The sequence below is a fragment of the Carassius auratus genome, chromosome 10 (genome assembly GCF_003368295.1).
Source record: "Carassius auratus strain Wakin chromosome 10, ASM336829v1, whole genome shotgun sequence".
NCBI classification, from domain to species: domain Eukaryota; kingdom Metazoa; phylum Chordata; class Actinopteri; order Cypriniformes; family Cyprinidae; genus Carassius; species Carassius auratus.
Window position 1 is genome coordinate 7,807,127 of NC_039252.1, and position 20,351 is coordinate 7,827,477.

The following is a 20,351-nucleotide window of genomic DNA, read 5'->3' on the forward strand; positions in this document are numbered from 1 at the left end:
CAAGGAGAGTAGAGAGAATAAGCAGATTTGATCAATAAAGCGATCCACTGAGCGTGTCGGTAAACTTGCAAGGTCCATTTAGCAAACCAATGCTACTGTTTATCTCATTCTGAATTCCTTTAATATCAGACCTCAGCCCCAGTCTGTGTCAAGGGTGCAAAGTCTGAATGGAATATCCTGCTTATCTTAAAGATGTATTAAATCCCGCATACCTGATAGCTCGGTATGCATGACTTCTTGAAAATGGCACTCCCACGTAACCTAACCTGGCAGTCAGAAGGGGATTTCTGCACTCATGGCTCCATTCCAACAAACTGTTCATATTTATCTTTATCGTTATCTGTATACTAGGGTGGCCATTTCCAGAACCACAAAAAGGAATGCAATTGTTCAGGATTTGTGAAGCCAGGACAGTCAAATACATTTAATGCATAAATAAATAAAAATAACCCAAAACCATTAAAACTCATTATCTCCAGGGCTTCAACAATAAGAATCACTATGACTGCTCAAATGCAGCCAGACAGTTCATATACTGACAATATTATCTGAAATGTACATCAGTACGCTTAATATATTCCTGACGACAACAATTAATGCTATATGTATATATTTTTAACTATATACCTTTGGAAGAAGTATAAAATAGTGATTTTAAAAGGAGGACAAATGATACTGTGATTCAGGTGCGCCTGAAGATTAACATTTCAAAACTAAAAATTGAACGGATGACCAAGTGTCAAAACAAAAATAATGCTTTTGTAATCAAAAATGCTATTTAGCTTTACCCAGGCCGTGTACTTGTGATTGTATGTGTGAGGTTTGCACCTACGTGACACCGGAAGACATTAAAGCTCATTAGCTCCAGGGCATCAACGATAAGAATCAAACTGTTTGAAGACATGTTGATTTTTTTTCCTGATAACTGCAGGAAGAGGCTTTTTTTCCCCATTGAATGAGGGTAAATTTGAGCCTCTAGTATAAACAAGAGCTTTGAGTCGTGGCGAGCCTATACAAGGAAGATGAATCTTTGCCATTCATTCATCATGAGCTGAACCTCCAAAGAGTCCAGAGAGTCCTCCAGAGTTTTGTTATTAGAGCCTTTTGCAAGTTAAACAACTTTCGCCAATTACTAACCGCAAACATTTCATTACTCCCTCTCTAAAGGTATGACAAGTCTGTATATGTCGAGAATATAATATCCCTTTCAGATCTACATGTGTTCTCGGTGTAAATGAAAACCAACTATTGTACAACAGCAGATGATGAATATCATATAAATACCAATGAAAGAAACTAACATGTAACATAACACAATTATTGTATGGACGAATTTTACAATATAATACTTTGTTAGTAACACTAAACCAGTGATGTGCTGTCAGCTTTAAAATGAATATATATTTTTTTAATGAAAAGAATGAAAATGCAGTTCACTAATACACTTACTTCAATTCCCATTTTCTATGATGAGCATTTTAAAATGTCTAAAATTAATTTAGATTATTTTTTTTTTGGGGTGGCCTGAAGTCCAAATTAAAAATGAAGGTAGAAAAAGAAAAAAAACAACAATATATATATATATATATATATATATATATATATATTAATTTTTCTTAAATATATACATGCATGTGTTTGTATTTATAAATTCACCTTAAATATATACAGCACACACTCCTATATTATGCAAACAAAAATGTTTCTTTTTGATGTGATTAATTGCTTGACAGCATATATATATATATATATATATATATATATATATATATATATATATATATATATATATATATATATTACGACACTGAAAATAAAATTAATTTCATGAAAAAAAATCTATAAAAAAATGTGGTGCTGTAACATGCCCCCCCCCCAAAAAAAAAAACGCTCATAGAGAAATTTTTACTAGTCTTCAATTAGTCTTGATTGTCTGTAATTTCCTTATCACCTCCTTATCAGACAAAGCAGCTTGATTACCTCTGGATCTGCTGAAGTTACTGCGGCCATCATACAGGAAGTGACACGGCATGTGCCTCATTCCCTGACAATCTTGAAGTAATGAGTGAAAACTGAGTGCAGCTGTAGTTAGAAATCAAACTGCTTGAACTCCGTAGAGGATCAAAGTCATCTGCTCCTCTCTTCATGCTTCATTACAGCTCAAGATACACTCAGTTTTTACAGCACAGAATGAAGAACTGACTGTGTGTGGAGATACAGTTCTTGAGGGAGTTTTAATTTAATTTGTTTATTATTATTATTTTGAATTTAGTTCTGCATAATTAACACATGTCCGAGGCCCTTCAGCCATTTTATTGGCTGTATTCCATGCATATATTTAGCATGCACATGTAGATGCATGCCTGATACAACACTGCAGTTTTGCCAAAACACTGGAACACGGGCCATTTCAGCTGCTCTGAGAGAAATGTAAATCTGTAAATGAATAATAATTCTAACAGTAGCATGAGAACACAGGCAGGCAGCAATGCTACTGATAGAATAATTATTCATTTACAGATTTACATTTCTCTCTACAAGGCAAGTTCCATCATAATCTTCCAAAAGCATTTATTGGCATTGCTTACCTGTAGGCAACAGCACAAGTTCATGCAGCTTGTACTGTATGTTGGGTTACAACCAAAAAACACATGAACCCACACATTACTGCTGTCAGTCAAACGACTTGTGGTTTGGTGAGAATTTGTCAGCTTTGATATTCAATATGTTCCTTTCGTAAGAGTTAATATGTTACATAACAGAGCCATAAAATGGTCATTATTATAACCATAATGACTATTACTGGTATATCATCACATCAGATATCCTTATGCAAAGTGCGTTTATAAGGTTAACATAAAATAATAAACCCCCAGGTCTTTTAACCCTGGTGGACAGTTTGCTTGTACAAAAAGAACTAAGTACAAAAGAGTTCCAATGAATATTATTCATTTGTTTGTTTGTATTTTAACTCACTAACAAATCAGTTTGGACACTCGAGCAATCATGAATTCAGTTTTATTTAGGTACTTCAATTCACTCAAAGATCAGTGTGGACACTTCTTATTTAAACAAAATCTAAAAATGATTTTATGATATTTTTGATATTCTATTTTATTAACAGAAGTTATTTCACACTTCTATTAGCACATAATCTAGGAAACATCTATTTTGTCCCAAAGCCACTTGTATGTGCAAACTGTCCCGTGGAGTGACATTGGTTAATCCGACTTTGTTTGTTTATGACTTCAAAAGCCCAGAAAACATGTTGAAACTTTCCCTCCTCTTCACATGAAGGCCACCATTTCCAGTTAACAAAAGAAGTTGAAAGGGCTCTTTTGGATTAGGATGGGTTTACAGGAAACGGTTACCTTAAAGAATAAAGAAAGTGAAAGTTTTTGCAGAAGCATATATAAAGGACGTGCAAGCAGCCGTGAGGCACATATCTGCTGAGCACAGGTGAACGAACACATACAGACGGACAGAATGATGTTCTCACACACTCTGACATTATGGACAGGTGCTCTGCTCATATTGAGCCTCAGTTTATGGAGCTGCACAACAGGTGAGTCAAAATGTCCAATTCTTTAGCAACATCCTTCTGCAAGAGTTTTAAACGAATCTTTAGAAATGTATTTGAAGTAATAACTTAAATATACAGTGTTTTGTATAATATGCATACAATATACTTTTACTTTTTACAAATATGATATCTTTTTTATAGGTGAGCCTGTTGTTAATGGTTAACATTCTGTGCACTGTTTAACTTTCCACAGCTCTGGACGATGGGGCAATGGATTGTTGTTTAAACACCAGCAACCGGCGCATCCCAAAGAGGTTGGTGACGTCCTTCACCATTCAGACCGGTGATGGAGCGTGCAGAATACCTGCCACTATGTAAGTCGCATTACGCACATTTCAAAATGCCTCCATCATGCTGCAGACTTCAAGATGTATTTGAGTTTGCATATTTAAATATGAATGAATTTCCACAGATTTGTCACAAGGAAGGGATTAAAGCTCTGTGCACCATTTCCCAGTGACAATAACTGGGTGAGAAACCTGATCAATAACATACTAGCAGGATCTGTACCCAAAAAATCTAGAGGTACGTGTTTGTATGTACTTAATCATAAAATCTGGGTATTTAAAAAATCTAAATGAATATGCATGCTTTTAAATTCTGTTTGCATAACATAAAATAACATTAAGAGGACAGCACCTAGCAACATCATATAACACTTAACATTTAGAAGAGATAATTTAGCAACGTTTACAACGTGATATAACACAACAAAAATAATAAAGAACACAGCAGCATTTTGAACACATGAAGTCAAAGTAATGTTAACAAAAACATAATACAAAATTTAGAGCACAACGCACAGCAGCCTATTTTAAAGCTTAAAAATGCAACATAAAATTTAGAACATAACATTTAGAACATAACATCAACATATAACATATCAACATAATATTTAGGTGACAGCATAACATTCAGAACTCATAGCAATGCAACAACAACATAAACTTAAACACAACAAATAATACAATTTTGAACACAACACAACACCGCATCGCATAACATTACATCAAAACAATATAACTCTTAGAACACAACACAGCAACATAACAATAACAGTTATAACAAAATAACGTTGAGAGGACAATGTAACAATAACACAATACCATTGTACAAAGCAAAACAAAAATATAAAATTTAGAACACGGCATAACATTCAGAACATAACATTCAGAGCACCAGTTGAACATAACATAACATCAAACAAATTACAATAAATAACATTTAGAACATAAAAAATCACATCAAATAACATTTAGAAAATATATCACATCGAATAACATTTAGAACATAGACAAAACATTAAATGAAAAAAAAAAAAAACATTTATAACATAGGATTTTTTTTTCTCTTTTCTTACAGGAAAGAGGCATTGACAACAGTGAACCATCCCAGATTATGCAGGTCCACCCTGCTTTACACAGATGAATGGGACTGATCCTGGAACAGATACCTGATATTACTAAACCTTAATAGGAAAAACTGGTTTTCAGGTTTGCTACATGAGAACTCTAGTGGAGCAGGTCAAGTGTGAATCTATTGTCATAGGAATAAGCTTTAAAACACATGAGCTGTTTTTTAAATGTGAACCCTTCCCCAACTGGTATACATGAAGAGATTTTAAGCTAATTCATTTCTAATTTCCATCTCTTGTTGTTGAGTTTGTACTCTTGTATAAAGTTACTTTGTTTCCTGAGCCATTGAATAAAAAATAAAAAATGTTTTCTATATTTTTACTTTGTATTTTAGAATAGAAATAAAAGCTTTTACATTTTAAATATTACATCTGTGTGCATGATTATTTATTCAAGTTACAGAAAAAACTCAACAAATTACCTTAAAAAAACATTCTTTCAACCAAAATAATATTTTGTCTCATTTAAAAAAAGGAATCGTTGGAGCAATGATAGCAGATGGTCTACATCTTATGCTAATGTTGTTGTGATTGTAAAGAGGTCCTGACTTTCACATGCTCTGCTTCTAAACTAACACTCAGCATACACACTAGAGCTTGAGCAGCTGGAGTGAGCTTTAAAATGGTTATTTGTGTAGGAAGCATTTAACCTCTAGACTATAATTAAAGGATATTTAAGCTTGTTTGACATATCTATAATTTCTAAGTAGTGCCACCATTGATTATTTAATAGTTCTAAATAATACACCACACACTCATGTCCAAACTGCAATATGAACACTCCCCCTACAGGAAAATAAAATCATGTCAAGTCAATTTATATCCGTTGAAATTTTCACATGGTATATTGTTTGAAACCTTAAAAAAGTGCAACATTTCAACAGTTATATGACCATTCTGTGGTAAATATATTGTCATATCAGCTCTATGCATGTGGTAGGTGAACATGGACTGTATTTCATACTGCTGTCACTGTCATCTCATCAGCTGTGCGGTAATCCAGAGCATTGCTCTCAGCTGTGAGATGGAAAGTGCAGTTGATTCCAGTTTTCTGAAGGATTAGGAGAAAGTTTTACCCCACGGACAGCAGCGCTGTACACACAAACGTATATGCAAATGTGCACAAAACTACCCAGAGACCCACAATCCAGATGCCCCCAAATTCTTTGCAGCCCTCCAGCATAGAATGAACTGATCACTGAAGTGAAAAATCGCAGCAGTCTGCAGAGGGCCGAATATGTGAAATACGACTCAGATAGATAGATAGATGGATAGATGGATGGATGAATAGTTTATATAGATACTGTCATAGAATAGCATAGTTTAAAAATAGGCAGACACACTGTAACATACAGCTGGAATTTAAAACTGGTTAGTATCTTCTAAACTGATGAATGACAGATTGGAGGTTAAAATAATAGCAGATTTGTCTAATTCTAAATAAATGCTAAAACTGAGATGAAAGAATATCTTCAACCATAAAATAAATTTTGCTATGGTAAAATAAAAATTCAGCGATATTGGACACCTTTTTCCTCTATAGTGTTGATATGGCAACTAGTAAATATGTAATTTTGCTTATGCTAGCATGTGTGGAAATATTTAAACCATGTGTGTTACAACTAACCCCGTGTTAGTTTGTGCCCCGCGCTCTCCTAAGTAAGGAAATACTGACGACAGGCCATTGAATTATTAGAAATTAATTGGTGGTGATGGGATTAGGAGACGCGGAGATTTGGTCGTGATGCGGCCATGACTCGAACTGGCTTTAGATCTCGGGGGTGCATTATTTTCTAATAATTCAATGGCCCGTTGTCAGTTATTCTGCTTATACTACGATTACCACATCTCAAATATTGTTCTGATGTTGTATTTAAAGATATTTGTCAGATTTTTGTCTTTAAAACATTTGGATTAATTTCTTACACATCTCATCCAACACCTCTGTCACTAAACCCAGTACATCATTTCAGAACTAGTAATGGAGGCTTGAGCTGTTTATAATGCAGTTAAAGCTGCAGTAGGTAACTTTTGTAAAAATATATTATTTACATATTTGTTAAACCTGTCATTATGTCCTGACAGTAGAATATGAGACAGATCATCTGTGAAAAAATCAAGCTCCTCTGGCTCCTCCCAGTGGTCCTATTGCCATTTGCAGAAATACTCCGCTCCCGGTAAGAAACAACCAATCAGAGCTGCGGCCCGTAACTTTGTTTGTGTTCAAAATTTAGAAAAATGTATATAATAAGCGAGTACACCATGAATCCGTTTTCCAAACCGTGTTTTTAGCTTGTCCTGAATCACTAGGGTGCACCTATAATAAGTGTTTATATTCAGACTATTTTAGATTGCTTTGGGGGTACCGCGGCGGAGTAACCCAGTACCTTTGTGATTCTTCATTGACATAAACAGAGAGAAGTAGCTCCGGCTACGATGTTCTTCCGCAAGACGCAAGCAGTTCTGTTTATTAACCGCTAGAGCGTCAAAAGTTCCCTACCGCAGCTTTAATAATGAAGATATTAGAGAGACAGAGAGAGAGAGAGAGAGAGAGAGAGAGAGAGAGATCAAGCATGTTTGAATTACCTCTCTGAGTCTGTGCGTCTCTCGGCACTGTTCGGCATCATGGTTTCTAATAGCGAAACTGCAAGTTTATCTGATTCAAGAACAGCACCACTATTAGTGAGAAATTGCATTTAGCTTTTACTTTGCTGAATTATTTCACTGATAATAATCGTCAGAGCAGCGCTAAGAACACGTTTCTGTGAGTGTGAATGTTTCTGTGTGTGCGACTGTGTCTGTACTGTTTCCTCACAAAATAACTGAAATCGTTTGGTAAATGGTAATGTGCTCAAGACCTGCCTGGAACTAATTGTATTTTTCCCCTGAAAATAATTGCACATCTTGGAACATTTGTCAGCCAGTCAGATGCAAGCATTCAATGGCCCTCTAGTGTAATCATTTTTTTAATATTAGGATTGGTCATTATATTTTAAACTTAAACTGATGTTTTTCATACCTTAAAATGACTCTAAACAGAATGTGTCTGCCACAGTATCTTCTACCTTATATTCTTTTCATTTTCTATTTCCCATGAAAGCATCCATCCACCAGGTGAAAGTATTCCACCTATGAAATATTAACATCACCTCTGGAACACAATTTAGAGTCTCATTTTGAGATCATTCATCTGGTGGAAAACTGTATAGTGAAAACACTGACCTAAGGTTACCTGGCTCGAGTCGAAAACAGTCTTTCACTTTGGTTTGAAACATGTCAAGTATTGCTTTGAGAAGACATTAGATCAAACTCAAAGGTGGAGGAATTCAAAGCTGACACAGAAAAACAAACAGTTCAGCATGCAATAAATGCTGAGCTAAAACGGCTGAAACCATCATATGCAGTTTGCACACAAGTATTTATATTTTTTAAAGTATATTATTTCTGTAATAAGTTCTCTTACTCTAAAAGTATGCTAAAGAGTACTTTTCACAAGGGCATACTTGTAGTGCTTAGTATAAGTAAGCGGATTGGGATTCAGCCCAGGTCTCTGGACCAGTGTGCTGCATTAGCACACATGTAGGGGGGTCCAGGAGCTGTACTGAATAATCTGACCCCACAGGCTTCATCCATTAGCTCTAATGTGCTTCGCTAGTCCATTTAGCCTGCTAACCCCCACCCCCACACTCCCTCTCGCTCTCCAATCATTCCCTCGCTCCACACTTTTCCTCCAGGATACAGAAAGAAAAAGCAGAGACCGACTCTTTTATTCTCTCGCAGGTCTGCTGGGCACGGAGCGATTCTGAGCCTGGAAGACTGAAAGAGTGGGAGAAAGAGAAAAGACAGGAACAAAAAGAGATTCTGAGAGGATGTTTGAGGAGCCTTGACTCGACTCAAAAGAGGAATGAAAGGACAGAAGAAAAAGACTGGGAAAAAATAGAATAGAGGCTGTTTAAAAGGCAGGGAAGTCAGAGTCAGTCCTTACAGATCTTGAAGGAACAGATTATCTATCTATCTATCTATCTATCTATCTATCTATCTATCTATCTATCTATCTATCTATCTATCTATCTATCTATCGGTTTCATAATATTCATGAAACATGCAGATGGTTGTTCTGAGCACAACAGATTTCAGATGAGGAGACATTTAATGTTTTCTCCACTTTGAACTTTAATATGAAGGTCAATCTAAACAGAACCAGAGGGATATTCTAACATTCATGAATAGCTACGGCTATAGATAGATACATATCTGACATCTGTGGTAAAGGTGTGACTTTCCTTGAGAATGCATTAAATGAAACCATGCAGACATGCCATAAATATTGATTCTCTTTTATATGACCTATCAAGTGATACTATCCCGAGGGTATAATTAGACTTTTAATCAATCTAGCGGTGATCAGTCATTCCTTTATTAATACTGAATCAACATCTTTGATTAGCTCTACCTTCAGAAATAAACACCCACCGGTCTTAACGATGAACAAAAAGATCTGGTTAGAGAATATTTTTAACACCTGTTACGTAACATCACCGAAATAGGTGAAGCCAGTGAGAATTGACATTGTGTGTTGTAGTTCTGGCTTATTGACCCCGTTCATCAAGCAGATGTGTCACAGGAGGATCTTGAGTGGGGTATCCCCTGCCGTGTCTCTTAATGACAAATCTATTCACAGGCCAATTATGACCTTCCTCCCACGCATTTGCTCACCATGTAGCTATTCTGCTCATTGGATGCAAGCTAAACAGCCATACTAAAAGAGTACTAAGCCTTCTCTGATATTCCCTCTGTAATTATGATAATAATCCATGTTGAAAGAGCAACAATTTTGCTCGTATCTCCAAATGCAAAGGTTCATGGTTATTGCTAGTACATCATGCTGAGCCCTCAAAATGAATTTTAGTCATCATTTACTCTCCCTCATGTCATTTCCAACCAATATGGTTGTCAAATTGTGTAATTTTTAAGAATATCCCGGCCAGTCTTTTCCCATTAAAGTGAATGAAGGCTAATGTGTACAGCTCCAACATGACGAAAAGCATCTTAAAACTGAACCATGTGACTTCATAAATGCATATTTTATGAGACAGTAGTGAAGTTTCCTTTTTTTTCAGGTTTGAGTTTATTTAGGTGAGTTCTTCTTTTAAGGTTCTTGTTTAATTCATGCCGTTTTATTGACAGAAAACATCTCCTGTAATTCCCTTAAGTGCCGTGCAGATGCAGACATGCAACATTGCACTGCTGGGTATTAGTTCTTATAAAAGCAAAGTGGTGATGGTGGAATTAGCAAGAGTGTCTTTGCTCTGATTGATGGTGGAGTGGAAAACAAAGCAAGTTGTGAGAGTGGCTCCTGAAACCCTTTATCTGTCAGGTACCATTACACAAACTACTCAGGGACTACTAAGCTCGAGACACAGTGAGAGGCTTTTTTCCTGCTATAGGTCGCTTCCTGAGAAAAAGACAAGAGATCAATAATGGCAGGAAATTTATGGCATCGTTTGAAGCCTGTGAGACTCTGGAACGGCAGAGCGAGGAGACGGTGTGCCGTATTTCTGTGGATTTCTGTCTTGTGCCTTAATTACTTTTTTTCTCTTCCAAAGATCTGAATGTTCGGTTATTCTGGTGACCCTGTGTTGAAAATGTGCCAACAATCCATAATTAGGCTTTAGCTGCTTAGACTTAGCTTTGGCTTAGAAAATTAATGTGTGATTTTTGCAGTAAAGAATGTTTTATAGTGTTATTTTTTACCCCCCCCCCATTTCTACAATAGTAGATACACTACATTTATATTTACATTTAATCCTTTAGAAGATGCTTTTATCCAAAGCGACTTACAAATGAGAACAATAGAAGCAATCAGATCAAGAGAACAACAACAGTATACAAGAGCCATGACAAGTCTCAGTTAGTCTAGTACAGAACGCATAGCCATAGAATGTTTTTTTTTCTCTAGTATAATAGTTTAATTATTTTTTTTTTTTTATGTTTTTGATAAAGAAGTGTTTTGGGCTGCATTTATTTGACCAGAAATACAGTAAAAAATAAAATAAACAAATAGTGAAATATTATTTGAATTAAATAACTTTTTTGCATTTGAACTTTTTTTTTAAAATGTGATTTATTTTGGTGATAGAAAGCTGATTTTTCAGAAACATTATTTCAGTCTTCAGTGTCACATGATTCCTCAGAAATCATAATAATATATTTGCTGCTCAGGAAACATTTCTTATTATGATCAATGTTCATAAAACCCATCATACAATCAGGATTCCTTGATGAATGAAAATCTAAAAAAAAAAAAAAAAAAAAAAAAATATATATATATATATATATATATATATATATATATATATATATATATATATATATATAGTATGTGTTTGAAATCAAAATATTTTCTAACATTCTAAATGTCTTTACAAATGTATGTTTGGATGAATTTAATGCATCATTACTGAAAGATTAATTTTCTTTAAAAAAATTAAAAAAATAAAGTAATGAACCAATCTTTTGAATGATGAAGATCTGATTTTATCCAGCTGCGATAAAAGACAAGATATTATTTCTGTTGCATCACACTTTGATAGCTCCGCCCACAATTAAATTTCACTGTCACTGTATTGTATCACACACACATTTTTCATTTCACTTAGACAAATGACTTTATGGTGAAAAGTGCCTGCAGGACACAGTGTGACACGATGACTCAACCATTCAAATGAATTTTCACACTCCTGCAAAAAAAGGTGACGTAACTCTCTATAATCTCAAAAGAAGCTTTGTGTTTAACTTCCTCTCAGTCTTTGTCTGGAAGAAAGAGGTTTTTAGGCAAGATATCAGTCTTTGAGTTCTAAATCAAGAAGCCCAAAAAACCCATGCATTTACCATGGCTGTCAAGCATTGAGACCTCTCTGCTGACAAAGAGTGACATTTAAACTGAAGTGCATAACCATATGTTGTTGTTTTTACCCCATTTTGTTATGATACTCAGTATGGAAATTATGATGTGGAAAAAAAAGCACAAGACAGGTCACTTTGCAGTTAAGTATTACACTGTGACACGTTTTACCTTCAGCACAAGAACAGTCGAAGCAAGGATGTTTCTCGTGCTAAAAACGCAGTGACCTGGTTTAGCTTGCAGTCATCTAAAAGACATGCACAGTGAATAGTAAATGGTAATATTCAATTATCAAAAACCACATTACTATTTCTTGGGTCTTGAACAGAGCTATGGCAAGAAAGTCAACTATTTCCTAAAACCAACTAAAATAAATCAAAAATGAAATTCAATTTAAATATAGGAGCATTGTCTATACCATAAATGGATTTGACACATAAACATCTACGGGGTAAATTTATGACCATATCAAAATGACAAATGGGTGCCGTCAGAATAAGAGTCCAAACGGCTGATAAAAACATAACAATAATCCACAAGTAATCAAGTCTCAAGTCAGTTAATGTCCTGTGAAGTGAAAAGATACATGTTTGTTATAAACAATTCCATTATTAAGATTTTTTTTTTTAACTTCAAAGAGTCCCCCATCCATAATATTGATTCTTCAGTGAAAACGACACCTCACCTGAATCAGGAGAGAAATATGCACAGAAAGCACTATTTACAAACGAAAACGGTCGGAAATAGTTCTAAATAAATATGTTGGTGGATTCTGAGGACAACAGGGGACAGACTTTTTTAATGGATCAAATGCTATCATAGATTATGGACTCGTATTTTAGCCGGAAGCAATGGTTTTTGACTGAACTATTTCTAAAATGCCAGCTGGAGTTTATTTAACTCATTCAAACATTCTGCTGTAGAAATAGGGTGCAAGAACTCCGTGGCTTCTTTTGCAGCTTGATTTTCCAGAAACATAAACAGTTTGCATTAGAGAGTATAATGAGAAACAATGCAATGATCCCTGCTGATCAGCGGAAAACAAGCAGTAGTTTTACCTCTATTCAAAAGCACTGTACCATGAATAAGAAAACCGTTATGAAAGTTTTATTCTACTAAAGTATTTATAGAGTTAGGGTTGTTTGTTTTATTTCAGGCATATCCTTGAGCTGTGCATTCAGTGGGCACAATCTGGCTCTGTCTTTAGACAGCGTGCATGCAGGCTTTACATGACATCTGGGGCATTGACTCGAGTTGGATAAGGGTTTGGAGGGCCTTTTCCTTTGTCTGTCCAGGAAATGCCTCTAAGGAATGTTATTTCTTCGAAGCTCAGTTTTCTTCTGGTTTTGTCAAACATTGTGCCAGTGATCCCAGCCAAGCCATGATTCCATCTACTAATGTGTGGATGTGTGCTTAAATAGCTCCTATTTTATGTCTAACAGTGATTGTGCATGCATTTATGAAATGGCAATCTTTTTTTCACAGTTAATTTTTATAGTTGATTTTTACAAGTAGATTTGACTATAAAATAATAGCAACTCAAATAATCATTAAAATCTTTGTCTTTCATCACGAGTGCAGAAATTTGGTTGGTAAATGAAGAAATCTCGTTTACAATGCTACCCTATAGTTTTTGTTCGCAAAGTTTATGAAAAAAAGATATTTCTAAGGAAACAGCTGTAAGAAAAACATGATATCATCGTCATTTTGCAATATCTTCTACAGAAATTTCCATAAGGAACTGGAGATCTTGAGATCAGAAAAATTGGTAATGCCCTGACAAGTTGTATTTAGATAAGGTGCCAGACAGTTTCTCAATTCAGCTTTTGTGTGAAACTCTAGTGTGTGGACACTTTCCACTTTATATTTCCCTGTAAGAGTGGGTGGCCGTTTGTAAGCATTTGTCTTGCTTCTGGTGTCATTCACTTCCAGACATTTTTAGCTGTTCAATACAGCTCCTTTTGCTGCTTGATATTGCAATAGTCTTACCATATTATTTTAATGTATTATCTTATGAACATACTGGTTTGTAGCGCAAACAGTTTTACCACTTACTGAACATAGCTGATGTACTCTTCCAAATTATGAAAACTAACTTTAGTGGATATACCCATTTGAAAACTTTACAATTTTAATGAATTTGCATTCATTTTTTTAGCCTAACATCCCGCCCTCTAATAGCTACCACCTGCCTGAAATTTGCAAGTAACAAGTCAAAATTATTGGTTGTGATTTAACTAACTTTTTGTTTTCGATAGAATGCAACAGTTACGTCCTGGAATTTTTTTCATATGGGAAATGATTTTTAATGATAACTTATTGTAGTGAACCTAGACAGGAGACTTTATGTTGTGGCTAGAGGAGTCTACTCTACAGACCAAGCAACACCACAGGGATAGAAACAGTAATCTTTATTTTATATAATTCATGCAGTTACCAAACATGTCAGACGGGGTCAGGTTCTGAAAGTCCCAAGCACTAATGTTAAACAAATCTGGGCGAACAACACCACCATAGAAGCTGCTAAACAGAGAACCGCAATAAATAGGCCATAAAAAACCTAGCGCACATGCAATAATAGGCAAAAGCTATGAAACACATATCACCCCCGCAGGACATGGCACACGTTCACACAACACGTCACCGTCACACAAAAGAGGCCATCAGACTGCCACATAAGCATTTAGTTCATCATAACCCTCCCACCCAATCATTAAATGGCTATACTGCTAGATTTAAAATTACACAGACACACACACACACACACACACACACACATAAAGAGTTAAAAACTTAACTCTCCCGGAATGCGAGACCCTCCCCCGGGGTCTAGGCTTTGCGCTGGTTGGTAGAGGGGAAAAAGCAGACACCAGTCCAGCGCTCGCGAGGCCTCCGACTGTAGCGAAAACGGAGCCCCCCCTTTTCTGAGAAGCCGCGTCGCCTGACGCACTCCTATACCCGGCCTTATCTACAGGTTAGCCCGCTAACTATCTTCACCGCCGGCAGCCCTAAACAGCATGCGAACGGCACCCACCCCCCAACCTTGAGTGCCACTCGGCGTTTAGCAAAAACACTGCTTCCCAGAACATGTCATGCTTCGCTATTATTTATTGTTCTCTCTCCTTCACGCTAATCAATGGTCAGGTGCAACAATTATTTACTCAACCCCATCTTCTCTCAAATCTCTCCCGCCCACACGCAATCATAACAATGCATCTTTACCACGTCACTTCATTACACTCCCCCCACCCATAAAGCAGACTCGTCCTCGAGTCAAATTCAAAACATCTCATAGTCCCGGGACCACACCGGTGCCCTTCTTGCTCGTCCTAGATGCAAGTCCTTGGATACCGTTGCACCTTGTTGGACCTCCTCAGTCATTGGAACTTGGCTGGTCATGGATTGTTGCATATGCCCCATGTGTGAAGATCCTTGACCACCCTGGTCCTGTGTGGTCAAAGCCAGCCGGTCCCTTTGCCCTTGTGATCCCACTGAGGCAGCACTGCTTCCTGGCACACCACTTGCTCCACTCGTAGGTGTGACTGAAGGCACCTCAGACCTGGCCCCTGGCACTGCCACCTCGCTCTCTCGACCCGCTGTAGAATCTGAAGTCTGCAGACAGGTCTCCTTAGGTGGGACACCAGCCATCCGTGGGCTCTCGACACCCTCTTGTAACCTGCTGGTAACCTCTGTTACAGAAGCAAGACATGGTTTAAGTCGGTTGAAGTGCACCACTATTTCTGTTCCCCCCTCAACTGGTACAAGTCTGTACAGAACTTCAGTTATCCTCTCCTTGACTTTATAAGGCCCCTTAAACCTTCGTTGTAATTTTGGACAGAGCCCCATTTTCCTTGCTTTCCCCTGAACCCAGACCAATTCTCCTTCAGAATAATATTGGAAATGTGCTCTGAAGTCATAGTCTCTCTTCTGCTTCACTGCCGCTCTTAACTGATGGCCCTTTACCGCCTCTACCACTGTAGACAATGTCTCCAACAGTCTTGCCACATACTCTGACGTGGAAGAGAATATTTCCCCCCCACCCACATTAAGCATAACATCGACAGGAAGAATGATCTCTCTCCCAAAAACCACTTTGTAGGGTGTATAACCCGTACTAGAGTGAACGCTGCTTCTATAGGCCATCATTACATATGGCAACAGGATGTCCCAGTTAGCTTGGTTATCATCTACAAACAGAGACAACATAGAGGCCAGTGTTCTGTTAAACCTTTCAACCATTCCATCTGATTGAGGATGATACGGTGACGTCCTGGTCTTATAAATGTTCAGCAACTGGCACACTTCTTTAAATAACCTGGATTCAAAATTTCGGCCCTGATCAGTATGGACTATCCTGGGGGCTCCAAAGCGGCACACCCACTGTTCAACCAGCAATTTAGCCACAGTCTCTGCTTCCTGATTAGGAAGAGGGAACGCCTCAGTCCATTTAGAAAAGTAATCGCCAATAACTACAATATATTTGTTTTCTTTGGGGGTTTCGGGAAGAGGTCCCAAAATATCTACCGCCACCCGCTCATAGGGCCTCGAGGTTACCACGGATTGGAGTGGGGCCCGCCATGGTTTCCCTACAGCTTTCCTGGACCCACAATCCACACACTCCCTACACCATCGCTTCACATCCCCAAACCAGCCCAGCCAATAAAACCGATCTTTCACCTTTGCTTGTAATTTCTGTATTCCCAAATGTCCACCCGTGACATCATTATGCAACTGTCTTAAGATGTCTGACACCATTACAGTGGGAATAACCACCTGGACCTGGTTTGCGGCATCAGAATTCAATGGAGGAAACCTCACCAACAGAGCCCCCTTTTCCTTGCTTTCCCCTGAACCCAGATGTAGCCCATGATGCAGGGAGCCCTGCATTTGTAACTGGGACCATACTGGTGCATACATTTGTAGATCATCCGGCGGTTGCAACCCAGTCCCTCCCTCTTTTTTTCTTTTTTGAACAATGATCTTTCTTAACTCTGCATCTTCCCATTGCGCCCGAGCCAGCTCATCCCCTCCTCCCTCTGGGGTTACATTAGGAGGCACATTTTGTACTGCAGCTATTACAGGCACCCCTCCTGTCAGTGGTGCTGACTCCAATGGCACTGGATTTGACAGGTAAGCAGGCAGCCTAGAAAGGGCATCAGCATTAGCATGCCCTCGTCCAGGGCGATGAACAATTTTATACTGGAAACTTGCTAACTGCTCCACCCATCTGGCTAACTGTCCCTCTAAGCCCTGGAAATTATGCAGCCACCTCAAGGAATTATGGTCAGTTCGCAGAACAAATTCCTTACCTAAAAGATAATGTTTAAAATGCTTGATGAACGTGACCATGCTTAACAGCTCTTTCTTAGTTGTGGCATATTTTCTTTCCTGCTTAGTAAGTGCTCTGCTGGCATATGCTATAACATGTTCAAACCCCCCTTCTTCTTGTGACAATACAGCCCCAATACCAGGATCGCTAGCATCCGTATCCAAAATGAATGTTTTAGAGGGATCAGGGTATACAAGAACAGGAGCTGACATTAAACTCACTTTGAGCTGTTCAAAAGCTGTTTGACATGCCTCCGTCCATTTAAAACGCCTGCCTTTCTCAGTGAGCTGGTGCAGCGGGCGGGCAATCTCAGCAAACCCCTTCACAAACCTCCGATAATACGAAGCTAAACCCACAAAACTCCTGACCTCGGTTTGATTTTTGGGCACCGGCCACTGACGCACAGCCTCCACTTTGGCAGGATCTGCTTTCACCCCCTTTGAGGAGATGATATGTCCTAAATACTGCACCTGAGTGGCAAACAAGTTACACTTCGTGGGCTTGACTTTGAGGTTAGCCTGGCGTAGTTTTTTTAAAACTTCATCCAGACGGCCCAAATGTTCCTGAAAGGTCCGTCCAAATATAATAATATCATCCAAGTACACCAGACAGGTCGTCCACTGAAGATCTGCCAGCACCAGATCCATCAGTCGCTGAAATGTACTTGGACTATTACAAAGACCAAAACTAAGGACATTGAATTCAAACAGACCCTGGCGAGTGATAAACGCAGTCTTGTATTTATCCACAGGATCCACCTCAACCTGCCAGTAACCACTGGCTAAATCAAGAGTTGAGAACCAGCAAGCTTTATTCAGACTGTCAAGAGCATCATCAATCCGTGGCAACGGATACGCATCCTTCCTGGTTACATCGTTTAACTTCCGATAATCCACACAAAAACGGAGGCCACCATCACGCTTGCGTACCAAAACTACCGGAGCTGCCCAGGGACTATGAGAAGGCTGAATTATGTTATTGGCCAACATTTGCTTTACATGGTCCTCTACCTCATGTTGCAAGTGGAGGGGAACACGACGGGGTGGCAACTTCACAGGCTTTGCATCCCCTGTATCGATCTGGTGCATTGTCAGGTGTGTTCTCCCCAAATCCCCCTCCCCCTCACTAAACACAGACATATTTCTTTGTAACAGCTCACGAATATCTCTTAAATCAGATGAAATAAAATTCTTCTGATGCAACCCAAAATGAGCAATAAGCTTGTCAACAGACCAAGGCTCATTTGGGCCATCCTCATCCTCACCCATGCCTACAGGTTCAGCCTTACAGCCCACCTCAATGTCGGTATGCAAAGTTCCCAACCTCATACCCCCCTTTAATGTAAGGGCATCTTTAGTTACATTAATCACTCGTACTGGCAGTCTACCCCTCGCCACTCTACAGACCACCCGAGCTATCATTACATCACATTGATTTGATAAGGTGTCTGATGGTTCCAACATACCCTCACAACAGGCCACGAAGGAACTGTCCACCTTTCCAGCAATGATTGCCTCACTACGTGGGGGAATTACAGTATCTTCCAAGACAATCACCGTCCGAGGCGTATCAATATCTGCCGGAACAATCAGGGGAAGCATTTTACCCATAATTCGACATTCCTTTTTACCAAAATCCACAACGACACCATATTTACTCAAAAAGTCAAAACCCAAAAGAATATCCTGGGATGGCACATCAGCTACCAAAAACTCAGTGATTAATGCCAATGAATCAAACTGGCAGATGGTTTGCCATTTTCCCAAAATCCCCATCAACCCTCCATTAGCTGCCGACACCTCACCATGATGTCCAGACAGGTCTGTTCCCCCTTTAGTGATTTCAAGCCAACGTTGTTTTGGTATAACTGATAACGTTGCCCCACTATCTACCAAAAGGAGGGAGTCTGACGCACCTATTTTGGCTCCGATGTATCCAGAGCCACCCTGGTTGCTTGCAGAGGCCACATATGTACCAACACGCCAGGGGGCAGGCAGTGGGCCTACAGTACCTGCCCCCTGTAGTTTCCCTGCGAGTATGGGCAATCTCGTTTTATATGTCTAGTACACCCACACTCCCAGCAACCACCCCCCGCCCCTCTGGCTCGATCTATGGCCCCTTGTGAACCACTATTCCTGGGCTCTCGTACAGGTTCCCTAAAAAATTGAGGAGTAGGAGGGTTTACCATAGACTGTTGAATGTTGCTCACTGTTGTACGAAGAGATTTGACTTCCTGCCTCAATTCCTCCACCATTCCTAAAATCATTTGCATTTGTTCTTCGCTTTTAGTTTTATTCTCTACCACTCCCCTTACTTTTGCATCAGGCATTAGATGGGTTTGCTCCATATTCCGAAGAAGCTCTAATTCTGAAGCAAGATCAATTGCATCTTCTAGGGTATCAGGTTTTGCTCTGCGCAGGCTAATACGGAAGTCACCGGTTGCAAAATGTGTAAGAAATTGATCTCTTGCCAACATATCTCGCGTGCGATCATCAGCTGTGGGGTAAGCCTTAGTGGCGAGACGCCGTAGGGCATTTCCGAATTCCCTTACAGTCTCATTGTGCATACGCCGGCGGGCTGTAAATGTAGCCCTACTCCAATCGCTACTATCACAAGGCTCGAAACATCTAGCCATAGCAGCTTTTAGCAGCCCATAATTTCCTTTAGCCTCAGCGGACAAACCACTATAAATATCTCTTGCACGCCCAGAGAGTAGAAGAGACATAAATTTAAGTTTTAAGGGTTCATCCCAATTATTAACATCAGCCGCCAAATCAAATTGTTCAGACCAATCAGACCACTCCCGGCCTACACCGGTGAAAGTTTCAGGCATAAATACTGGCCGTGCATTAGCTCTTAATGTTCCCATCTCCCTTACATGGCCCCCACCTTCAGGCCCAACATTATCATCCCCTTGTAGCATTTTTGCAACAGTGTCTAGGTTTTAAGGTTCACAACAACAACAAAAAAAAAAAAACCAAGATCCCACCGCTGCCACCAATGTAGTGAACCTAGACAGGAGACTTTATGTTGTGGCTAGAGGAGTCTACTCTACAGACCAAGCAACACCACAGGGATAGAAACAGTAATCTTTATTTTATATAATTCATGCAGTTACCAA

The 20,351-nt window shown here is 38.7% G+C and overlaps 1 protein-coding gene across 1 annotated transcript; it reads left to right on the forward strand.

Annotated features, from left to right (window-relative positions):
* The first annotated feature begins 3,286 nt into the window (after positions 1-3,286).
* LOC113110454 (C-C motif chemokine 19-like) lies at positions 3,287-5,331 on the forward strand. Its single transcript, XM_026274638.1, has 4 exons — positions 3,287-3,565; positions 3,777-3,897; positions 3,996-4,108; positions 4,946-5,331. The coding sequence occupies exons 1-4, from the start codon at positions 3,487-3,489 to the stop codon at positions 4,957-4,959; spliced, it is 327 nt and encodes a 108-aa protein (XP_026130423.1). The 5' UTR covers positions 3,287-3,486; the 3' UTR covers positions 4,960-5,331.
* Positions 5,332-20,351: the final 15,020 nt, after the last annotated feature.

Coding starts and splice junctions, on each gene's coding strand:
- LOC113110454 (XM_026274638.1), top strand. CDS start 3,487: ATGATGTTCTCACACACTCTGACATTATGGACAGGTGCTCTGCTCATA. Junction 3,566..3,776: donor TTTATGGAGCTGCACAACAG/GTGAGTCAAAAT, acceptor AACTTTCCACAG/CTCTGGACGATGGGGCAATG. Junction 3,898..3,995: donor TGCAGAATACCTGCCACTAT/GTAAGTCGCATT, acceptor GAATTTCCACAG/ATTTGTCACAAGGAAGGGAT.